Source organism: Rhopalosiphum maidis, chromosome 1, assembly GCF_003676215.2.
Source record: "Rhopalosiphum maidis isolate BTI-1 chromosome 1, ASM367621v3, whole genome shotgun sequence".
Lineage (NCBI taxonomy): Eukaryota > Metazoa > Arthropoda > Insecta > Hemiptera > Aphididae > Rhopalosiphum > Rhopalosiphum maidis.
The window spans coordinates 44,036,628-44,048,290 of record NC_040877.1 but is presented as its reverse complement, the minus strand read 5'-3'; the positions used below and the strand labels follow the sequence as shown (position 1 = coordinate 44,048,290).

General features: G+C 29.7%; 1 protein-coding gene across 1 annotated transcript; it reads left to right on the top strand.

The window, feature by feature from the left end:
• The first annotated feature begins 6,601 nt into the window (after nt 1-6,601).
• Nucleotides 6,602-11,417, top strand: LOC113561089. Its single transcript, XM_026967305.1, has 6 exons — nt 6,602-7,421; nt 7,765-7,861; nt 8,562-8,661; nt 8,793-8,912; nt 10,523-10,681; nt 11,361-11,417. Exons 1-6 carry the CDS (start codon nt 6,602-6,604, stop codon nt 11,415-11,417), a joined length of 1,353 nt encoding a protein of 450 aa, XP_026823106.1.
• Nucleotides 11,418-11,663: the final 246 nt, after the last annotated feature.

Sequence of the window (11,663 nt, the reverse complement as noted above, 5' to 3'; positions counted from 1 at the left end):
CAGACTAGAGAGATGACGAAGTTCATTTAGGGAAAATTAATTTCGTGTTCAACAATAAAAACAATTTAACTGCTTAGTCAGTACAGAATTTTTTTAATCATAAACGTTTGATATATTATTATTACAGTTATAAATAATATATTCTAAATCGTTGATATAATAATTTTAACTGCGATATATTATACATTTATTGTATTTATTATTGCTACCTATAAGGCTATAAATACTTATCATGCCAACGTGACAAACCTTACAAATGTAGGTGATTAAGATCGCATAATATGAGACATTGTAGTATACTAAATAGGTAGGTATAATAGGTATACTGGGCGTAGTAGGTGGAAAATCTTTGCCGAAGTCGTCGGAGTTTCCGACCGGCTGCAAACGCGAAACAACGAACAGGTGTGCACAGATGGCATTTATTGTTGGCGTAGTAGTGTTGAATACTCGAATACCAGTTTGCTTTTCATGGTCCCCGACCGACGGTCGTCTGGAACACGTAGACGTAGACGTAATAACACTAGGACACGGTAGATGTATAAAAAAAATTCCGTGATACCTTGTCTTACAGTAAAATTTAAAACAGATGTACTGCATAAACGTGAAGAAAAAAAGGTTATTCGTGGTAATTTATTATAACCACTATAATAGTGTTTACCTATTATTCTGAGACTATTTTGTAACAGTTTATTATTATTAAATAATTTTTCATTTTGTAAAACGTTTAAAGGTTGATCGTGTTACACGCCATGGCACTGATTTTATCACTTAGCCATCATTATACATTTAAATATTAACACTTTTATATACTATAGGTAGGTATATTATCTTAAATTATTCGATTTTCCGTTATATGTAGGTGGTAGGTATCTGTTTTACTAAATCTAGTAATATTTTGATTTTACTACTTAGCAACTGGAAATACACATACTAAAAATTATGATATTGAATATCGGCGATAGAAAACTATAATGATTTCACCCAATCAATTAGTTATAAAATATTATACACACTCGTTTAATATAAAGTTTTAAACGATAAGCAATTAATATGAAATAATATAATAGTAATATTATATTTTTGCTTTAATGCTTTTTCATTTAATCTACAAAAATTATATTTAACCACTATATTAATCTAATAAATATGTTTTGCAAACGAAAAATAAAGTAAAAACAAAATAAAGCAATGGCCAATGGGGTGGTTAACTGCGATTGAAGATAATCGATCGACGGCATTGGAGATAAGAGTAATGACATCTAACGGAATTTCGTATAACCATTCTGAGTGCACGACGAGCCGTCTGCCAGTATATGTGATAGCTTCTATAGATAGACAGCGCTGACATACGTGATTTATATATTTTCAAAGTTATTTTCTAATTTCGTTTTTCTTTTTTTCTGTGACTAGTGACCATAACTGATTAGTGTGAAATAATGATAAAAATATCTTACAATTGAAATATGATTATTAATTAAATTCGTGACTTGTCATTTCTCAGAATCTTTAATATTTTTTGTGGATAAATTAAAATAAAATTATTAGAAAATTTAATTTATTTTGAAGTATTGTGATTTCTGCTCTATAAGAAAATAAAACACTTTGTGAAATGTGTGGGCGTTATAGTAGTTCACTTTTAACATTTAGTTTTTTATGGTAATATTTTGCGTTTAACTAATCTATTTGCCTGTAGAGTGTAATGGTGTAGATTATAGACAAACAGGTTACCATTGTCAAGTATTCATAAAACGAGGGACTGCATTTTTTAGGCTATTTAACTATTATAATTAATTCTCGTCCTTGGTCACCGATTTGAATATTTGAAAACTGTGTCTACAAATTACATCATTATACAAAAATCTAGCTATTGAAATATTATCTTTTAGTGACTATGCTTTGGACAATTTTAAAATATTGTTGACGGCGAACACAATACATATTTGTATCGATTGAGTTTGGGTAATGTCATTAAATCGACTATTATTTTTTTAAACACCTGAACGTAAATAATACAATCATTAAACATTTACATTTACGATATTTATTATATACATTAATACAACAACATACAACTATAATTATTCGTTTAAAAAAATATAAAATTACTGGACTTTGTGGTAAGAAAAAAACATAAAATATTTTAGGTATATTCTATGTTTAGTGTATGTTATTCTATAGCTCGTTCATGCAGTTCGTCGCACATAAAAAGGTTATTTTGTATATGTTAGTTAGTAGCTACCGTGGTAAACATAACATATGTGTATTGGTTAACACTATGTTCTCCCAGTAACCTTCCCTATTGTAAAAGAAATATTATTCCTTACGCTCCTAATGTTAATTTTCCACTTATAATTTATATTTCTAAAGTCTATATTGTTGCTCTTTAGTTTGCCAGAAAAAGCCAAATGTATTATCAAAGTCAAATCAATATCATCAAATAATTTTAAATGGGATAGTAATGTTAAATTTGTTATGTATCATAAAATAATACATCAACATTCTATATTACCCTTAAATGATTATGATTTTAGAGGTATAGTAAATAAAAGCCTTTTCCAAATAATACATGACATTAAACATTAGCGTAATAATCAAAAACAAAATAAAAGTTTTATTCCGCAACGTGTACTAGAAAGGTTAACAATTTGAAAAGTTTCTATACATCATACTTTTTTGAAAATATTATTTCTACACAATTTGATATAATTGCAAAACAATATTTAAAAAAAAAAAAATACGTATATTTTACTGTTTTTTATGTTAACTTTTAATACTCGTACAAAATTGGGGTTAGGAAAACATGTAAAAATCATTCCATCATCATAGTTTATAAAAACATTAATGTACAAAATATTATAATTTTATACATAATACATAAAATATGTTGTACCTATAACCATATTTTTTATAACTTATAATATTGTTTGCATAATACCTGTTTTGGAGCTTCAACAGATTTCAGCACTGATAAAACTTTTAATACGGCTGTATTCACTTTTTGAAAAGCTTCACACTCTTTTATAACTATAATATAAGTTCTAACGTTATCTACATTTTTTGGTCAAAAATATCTAATTATAATTTTTAAAACAATAAAAAATAAGTTATCTTAATGTTTAATAAGTTTATCTTTTTTGTGTATCAAGCGTTGTGTTTCTTACTTAATGAGCTGATAATGCTAATGCCTTTTCAGAAATATGTGAGCCACTAAGAATTATATTCAGTATTTTAGTTTTTTAAATTTTATCCAATATAATGAGTGTATTATTTTTTTGTAAGATAATATTTCATTTTGGATCATAAAAGGCTTGCATTGTCTACGAAACTAAGATTTTTCATTACGATTCTTTAATTTAAATGCAATGGATAATTATTATTTTTAGGTAAGTATGTGGTAAAATTGTTTAAATTTATATGTATATAATATAGACTAAGATGGCTAAATCTATATTATTTTTCATGCGAGTATTTTTAGAACAAACATTTGCATTCTATGAAAATATTATGATATATTGATATGTTATAGTTATTCTATTTAAAATAATTGTAGTACTTAGACTAATTATTTCATATGAAAGAAGTTCTTCATTGTTTTAAATACTTCCTTCCTTATATTTGTATACATACAGATAAACTTCAAAATGTATTTAAAAAGCAAATATAACTTTTTTTTTTTTTTTGGCAGCTTTTGAAACGTAGTTTTCTAATAGTCAATACATTTTCACATAAAAGCGTGTAAATATACTAAATGTATTCAATAGTATGTACATAAATAGTTTACAGTTTTTTGTTAATAATATTTAAGTTAAAAGAAATTTATTTTTTGTCGGTTGAAACAAAATAATATAATATTAATAATAACAGAATATTATTATACCGTTATTAATTTATTTAAAATATTTAATTTTAATATTTATAATTGACTTTATTTAAAACTGATGTATATAACATAAACCATAGTCTTATAAATTGCGTGTTCCGTTTTATTTGCTTGAATATTGGTTGATACTTACTTCTTTTCAGCTTTTATGAATACTTGAAACGATGAAATAGTCCAATTCGATCTAAAAGTTATAGGTAACGATTTCAATTCAATCTATAAAATGTTAACCGTTCGATTACATTTCAAAAACGTAAATAAATTGCTATCGATAAAATAAACAATGTATAATGATTGTAAATTGCTGTAAACGTGCACGTATACGCCGCTCAGCAACGTGTTATGTCGCATACACGTAACGTCTATTATACTTCGTCCGAGTTGTCAGTAAGATCGTACTTGCATGTCATTATAAATTATACAAATTTCGAAGTATATATGATTATATTGCTTGTAAAAAATATTCTACCTATTCGTAGACTATTCGAAGAATTAAAAGTTTCTACTGTACAATTACTTTATACCAGTGGTTTTCAAACTTTTATTATACACGGCACACCGTACACTTCACTAGACGAACAAAATTGTTTTGAATTAATTATAATTATATATATATATATACATTTAATAAGGAATATGTGATTGATAGGCCAACGAATATTTTTAATTCTTGAACGAATAGTTGACACATACCCGCATTTTCTTGTACCACAATTCATTGCAATCGGTAATTTATGGAAAAACTGCGGCACACTTAATGGATACTCGCGGCACCCAGTTTGAAAACCACTGCTTTATACTAATGCCCTATATTTTACATATACATTTATATCATTCACTATGTACTAACTATAATTATGGTTGTATTATTATCATGTATTCATATTGATATTAAACTTATAATTTAAGATTAATTAAATAGTCATGAGAAATATAAGTAGAATCAAACACATTTTTCAAAGAAAAACAATTGTAGCAGTTCTAGAAAATTATAAATGAATACAGAAAAATCTAAAAATGGCGTAGATGGGTTCGTGCATCGATAATAATTGTCATGTATTAAATATGTATCTACACATGCGGTACAAGTACTAGGTGCTGAGAGTGTGCACCGTAAGTCTGAGAATTCAGTGTAAGAAAGAATATTAAATTGGAAATACAATGAAAGTTTAATACGAAATACAAGTCGGTATGAAAAATTATTAAACTCTTAAACAGTGAATATAAAGTCATGTCAGAGAACAGAAGGAAAAGTACATAACTCAATTCACACAGTTAACATAGTAAGTGTAAAACAACGCTTGCATACACAGGCCCGGATTAATACAATCGTAGGCCCTAGGCAAAGCCGTAGCTGGAGGAGGGACCCTTCAAGATTTTTTTAAAAATAGAAATATTTTATAGTGATGAATAAAGTTAATTGACTATAAATTTTCAGTGTTTATATTTAAAAAAATGTTGAACCCCTCCCCCCCATCAGAAATTTTTTTTCAGTTGCAGCCTTGGCTCTAGGCACAGTGCTTTTAATTCCTATGCGCTTATACAGCATTGCGGTGTCCAGTATTTAAATGAGTATAAAACCTTCTGTTTAGGAGAGTAAGAGTTGAATTTCGATGTTAATCCTTTAAAAAAAAAAAAAAAAATCAAATCTAAACTTTTATGCGATAATAATTTTAATAAATCTCAAAAACAATTAATTTTACTCAGTCTGCAAATAAATAGAAAATTAAATTGTTAAAACCATAAAAAAAATTATTGTACGCCAATTTGAATATTTCTTTATCTCTCGTATTTAAGTATTGAACAAGATAATTGTAATAAAAAAAATAGTAACCACACATTTAATATTTGTAGGCCCCAAAAATATTCGTAGGCCCTAGTCACAGTGCCTATAGCGCCTGTGCGCTAATACGGCTCTGCTTGCATATTCGGATCCCATCATATGCCGCGGCCGGTCAGTTACTCTACAATATAATAGACTATTTTCGATGTGAAGTTAATTTTAAAGGACAATTTTCATGATTTAAATCCTAACTGATGTCGCGATGAAATGCAGACATGTCATATTATATACAGTGAAACCTCCATTAACGGACGCGTCTTAATTATAGCGGACAAATTTAAATTCCATTACAGTGACCTATGTGTAGAAAGGTTTCACCGTAATACATTAGTCGCCGCTTATTACTGTGAGAGTAGAACTAATAAACATTCATTATAATATATTTATTTATTTGTGAATTTGAACTATACAATTTTCATTCATAAAGAAAAAATCCATATTATAATATAATATGATAATTGTAAAATAAAAAATATAATTTTTTTTTAAAAATGTTTTTTCATTATTTCAAATAAACAAAAAACAAAAAAAAAAAATAATAGAAAAAACATTTCTATAAAATATTGATGCTATTCACAGTGGTAATATGTCGAGGAAATAATATCAATCGTTAATATAAATAGGATATAAAAGGAGGAAAGAGTACTAACTAAAAAATGTAGAAATATGCCCTTAAAAATATACATCGATTTTGATTTAAGCCAATACCGTGGTTATAGATACCTAAGTATATATACCTGCGTAGTATTTTATCTATCGATTGGATATTTAAATCATTTATTACGAACGGCGTTGCAGTTCGCAGACCGGAAACTTGAAGCGATCTCGAAAACGTTTCCGAATCGAACGACATCGGACTCCTCGTCGATCAGGCCGCCATGACCACGACCGGACGCAGGGCCACGGCTGTCGCGGACAGGTGCGGCGGCGGCGACGACGGCGAGACGGCCGCTGATCTGACGCTGTTCAAGGCCATCGGCCTGCACCATATGCTGAAGAGCGGGACCGCGGGCCGCCGGTTTCGGGCCGCGTACGTGTGGTTCGCGCGCCTCATCGTGGCCGTACAGCTGTTGCAAGTGGCCGGGCTGTACGCGTCGGCCAACGACTTGCGGCGGTTCGCGTCCATGGCCGTGCTGGCGTTCAACGGGCTGATGTGCGCGTTCAAGGGGCTCGTGCTGGCCAACAACGCGGACCGGCTGCGGGAAGTGCTGGACGTGGCCCGTTACCGGTACACGGCGTGCGGCCACCGTCGGCCGGCCGACATGCAACGGACCGGCGCCACGGTGTCCGCGCTGCTCCGGACGTTCGCCACCGTCAGCTACTGTACGCTGGCCGTGTGGGTCATCACGCCGCTGTTGGCCGACGTCGCGTACGTGCAGATCGTCCACCGGGACGGCACGGCGGCCGCTTACCGGGCGACCATCGACAACACGTGGCTGCCCGGCATGTCGGAGACCGTGTACAACTGGCCGCCCGTCTGGGCCGCCATCTATGCCATCGAAGTGATCATGTTGACGGCCAACGTGTTCAACTGGATGATGTTCGACTGTTACCTGCTCACCGTGTGCTTCGTACTCAACGGCCAGTTCCGCACGTTGGCGGTTGGGTACGCGACGATCGGCAGCCAAAGGCCGCTGCGGTGGTGTTCGTGCGTTCGCAGCCGTTCCGGCGATCCGATCGTAAGCTTCGTCAAAAGCGGTGAGTTCGAATCGCGTTTATTGTAATCGAATTTCACTGGGGTTAACAAAGAAAAAAAAACCGAATTACACTCATTATCGGTTCAGGAGTTGTTTTGGCGGTGCTTGCACACACCTCATCATTGATATGTTTCAAAATTATTTAATTTAAAAAATCCATAGAAAAAAACAATTTTCGACCGGGTCTTTTGATATACGTGTTGACACCGATTGACGTGCGCACATCTCACGTCCGGTAACACGTCAAACACTTTAAAATGGACAGGTCACAACCGCATTCGTAACGTTGTACATTCGGTGTTGTACGGAATCTAATGATTTGTGGATTGGTCGTGATGTTGCAGGCATATGCGCAGAAAACGATGACGTTCATAATACGGGTAACGCCGATTATTACGAAGACTTGATCGTTCATATAATTGATAATCAAAATATAATAAAGTGAGTATAGTATGTGATACACATAATAGTTATCGTATCCGCGAGACCAGTGACGTGCTCAGTTTTTTTTGAAACGGGGGGGATATTCATTTTTGACTTGTTACAGACTCTAATTTTTTTTTCATGTGGATGATATATTATTACAAAAAAATCCAAAGGGGGGATATGACACCCCGATTCCCCCCGTGAGCACGCCACTGCGCGAGATTGTACTAGCAATTAGTATGACATATTATATATTATATGTTCTTATTTACAAATTACACGAGATGGCTATCGGCTAACGAATCGATTTGATAGAAATATGAAGAAAAAAATCTCGAAAAACGGGTCGTCTGAGTGGTGAGAAGCACAACTTTAGTAATACACTGTCTATTGTTCAATTATTGCATAACATATACTTTAACTCTACAGTTAACATGTATCACTTATAATAACACATTGACACAATAGTTATTTGTCAAAATAATTTACACGGTGTTACTATAATACAATGAGTTGCGCTTGCGTGTTGCATATATAACAATATTATGATAATATTTTGGGGGTCCATTAATAAAGTGTGATGTATATATTATGATATTATTTATCAGTGCTCATTTGCAATTTACTATAAACAATTATATTTATATTATTATTTGTGCATAAAAAATTGTTTGACTTTGTATACTGTTAAATGTATAAAAAAACGTGCTTATAGGAAATATGATGACTTTTTTGAAATCGTGCGGCCTGTAGTCATAATCCAAGTAGTCAGTAGTTCGATCTCAATAGTGGGATTGATATTGCTCGTCGAACTTGTGAGTATTGTGTTTTTTATTATTATTATTTAATATTGTTTGGCCATTTATTATGACATAATAATATCATAACTATTGAAAAATGTGATAGTTTTATATGCTGAAATTTTATTATTTTGTTTCTAATTCAGTTGTACTCAATGGGTGAGTCGATCACATTTGGACCAGTTTTGAGATTAATTTGTGCTCTGTTATCACTAACTATGGAGTTCTACATTTATTGTTACAGTTTCAATTACATTGAAATCGCAGTAAGAAATAAAAAGATAATATTTGAATATATTTATTATTGGTGGCTTTGGAGATAACAATTGAAGTAAATTATTTTTAATTAATATAAAAACCTTTTAAAAATGTCAAATCTGAAAACCATTTTAAATTTATTTCTAATTTGTTGATAGAAATGTATAACTTGTAAAATTATCTCTTCATAGGCATATTCGCATATTTGTATATTTGTTCAAAAATAATGTATTTATAATATGTATCACATTAAAATAATGGAAAAAATATATTTTTAAATTCCTGTCCCATTATTTATACAATTATTTAGTGTAAAAATGCTTGTATCCATGATACCACCACAGACTAACTAGTGCTTTAAGTTAGAGGGGCCTAGATTCCTAAAAATATTCTATAGCTAATTATTTTTTAATTTGATTATTATTTATTGTTTCTATTAGTGTTTACAACTGACTAATGATTATTCGTTTATATTATGAAACATTATATTTTTTTTTATTGTAGGCAAAAATGAAGTTAAATACAATATGTTTATAAACAGTAAGTACATACATTTACCGAAAAATTCTGGGGGGGGGGGGTGACTGAAACCCATCCAAATCTCCCACTAGTTGTTCCTATAACATGATATCAATGTGCACGTATCAAACTAATTTTTTTAATTTTATAATACATACCAAAAGTGAAACCGTATTAAAGCCAGTATTTAACTTAGGTATTATGTGGTAGATACCCATTTAGTTTTGTATTAGTAATTTAGTACAAACAATAAAAAATGTAATGCTATGATAGTATATGGATAATATATTATGTAAAATACCTTTTTAATCATAAAAATTAACTTATCTTATTAAAACTAATACTTTTGATAAAAATATTGTTCACTTCAAAAAAAATCATAAAATTAAAATATTGATTTTAAAAATTTTAAACTTTTATTTATATTATTATATTTCATCATATACATTATACACAATTACATTTTCTGATTTTCAAAACATTTAGATTGATTTTATTCTATTGCCTATTTAAGTTTTGGTAAAATAAATTATTACAATAATTAATAGAAATATATTAATAAGTTGACAGATCATTTTCGATTTTTGTATATGTTATTATTAAATTGATTAAATTATTTATTTAATGTTCCATTGATTGAATTCAAATTTAACATATCCATTACTGTAATCTATTCAATGACGAGTTACACTCGTCTTCTACTGTACAGTACTGTTTCCTATTTTCTTCACCTTTTTTTTTTTTTAATTATAACATTATTGGTTTTTATTTTCATTATTATATATTTATTGGACGGAACAGTGTTTGGGAAATTTTGATACAACCAGACATTGGTGAATTTTAAACTCGTGAGGTTTTCGATAACGTGATGACAGTTACGGATTAGCTATGGATTATAATTTATAATGAACGGATTTTCAATAATAATACAGGACTCCATATCACTTTTTATTTCTAATAATTATATTTTTTATTTGTGTGTTATGGGAAGTGGGATGATAAATTAAATATCATATTTTTACTACTAAAGACGTCAATGATAAATATAAGAATTTTATTTTTACATGTACTGACATAATTTATTCATTTTTACAATTAGAAATGCACGTTAAATTTTGGACTGTATAGTAGTAACTGGACTGCTATGGATTTAAAATTTAAAAAAACTTTGTTTATGGCCATGAGCATGAATTCCGCTCATATGAAGGTGATGAAATTGTCACCAAAATATATCATCAATTTGGAAATGTTCACATCGGTAAGCATTTGATTTTAAATATAAAATTATATACACTTACATAATTATATATAATTTGTAATGCTTACATTAGTCTAATATTTTAATGCTAAATTTAAATAAATGTAATATTTTGAAGAAAGTTAAAATACATTATGCCAATTACCAAGTATAAAAACTCAATTTGAGTAAAGTTCAAATAAAGTTTCAAAATAAAACTACAAATATTTATATATATTTTATTAACAATATTATATATTATATTAAATAAAAAATTTGATTAAATCAAATCACTTAGAAAACTTATTCCTCGTGTGAAATTTTTAGCAGTGAACTTAATCTATAAAAATTACGGTTTTCTGTAATAATCTCTTAATAATCGTGAACTATAACTATAGTATAATAAAAGTACAATCAAGTTTGTTTTATAGTAGATAAATAATTAGTATTTTTTTTTTAATTATACCTAAATGACTATACCAGTCATACTCAACCTAATTTTTTCACTTTAGGGCGCTACATTTAAATTATTGAGATGGCTAGGATCCTTAAAAGAAAAAAATAATTAAAAATAATTGTTGGGGTAGTGTAAATATCGATAATATTCTGTAATTAGGAAAATTGTTGGTTATTAAATTCAACAATGTTTTTTGTTTACATGTAATTGCATTGTTATAAAACCTCTTACGTTTGTTTGTAGGTGATGAAAATGTGTTATAGTATGGTTTCCGTAATACTAAATTCAATCGAGAAGTAAACAGCTAAGATATGAATTTCATTCAAAAAATATTGACAGAATAGTTAATATTATTATGACTTAGTATTATATTATAATAGTTGTTAGGTATCTATTTGTAGTGTTCTTTATTAAATAATCTATAATAATAATTTAAGCAGTATAGTACGATTAGTCCAATAATGTATGGTCAAATATAGTGCAAATTTAGATACTTCATTGACGTTGTATAAAAAAATAAAAAAAATTTATTTATTTGATAAAAAA

Excerpts from the sequence above, each read along its gene's own strand:
- LOC113561089 (XM_026967305.1), top strand. The coding sequence starts at position 6,602 with ATGACCACGACCGGACGCAGGGCCACGGCTGTCGCGGACAGGTGCGGC. Across the intron at positions 7,862-8,561 it reads GATAATCAAAATATAATAAA|GAAATATGATGACTTTTTTG; the intron begins GTGAGTATAGTA and ends ACGTGCTTATAG. Across the intron at positions 8,913-10,522 it reads TCAATTACATTGAAATCGCA|AAATGCACGTTAAATTTTGG; the intron begins GTAAGAAATAAA and ends TTTTACAATTAG.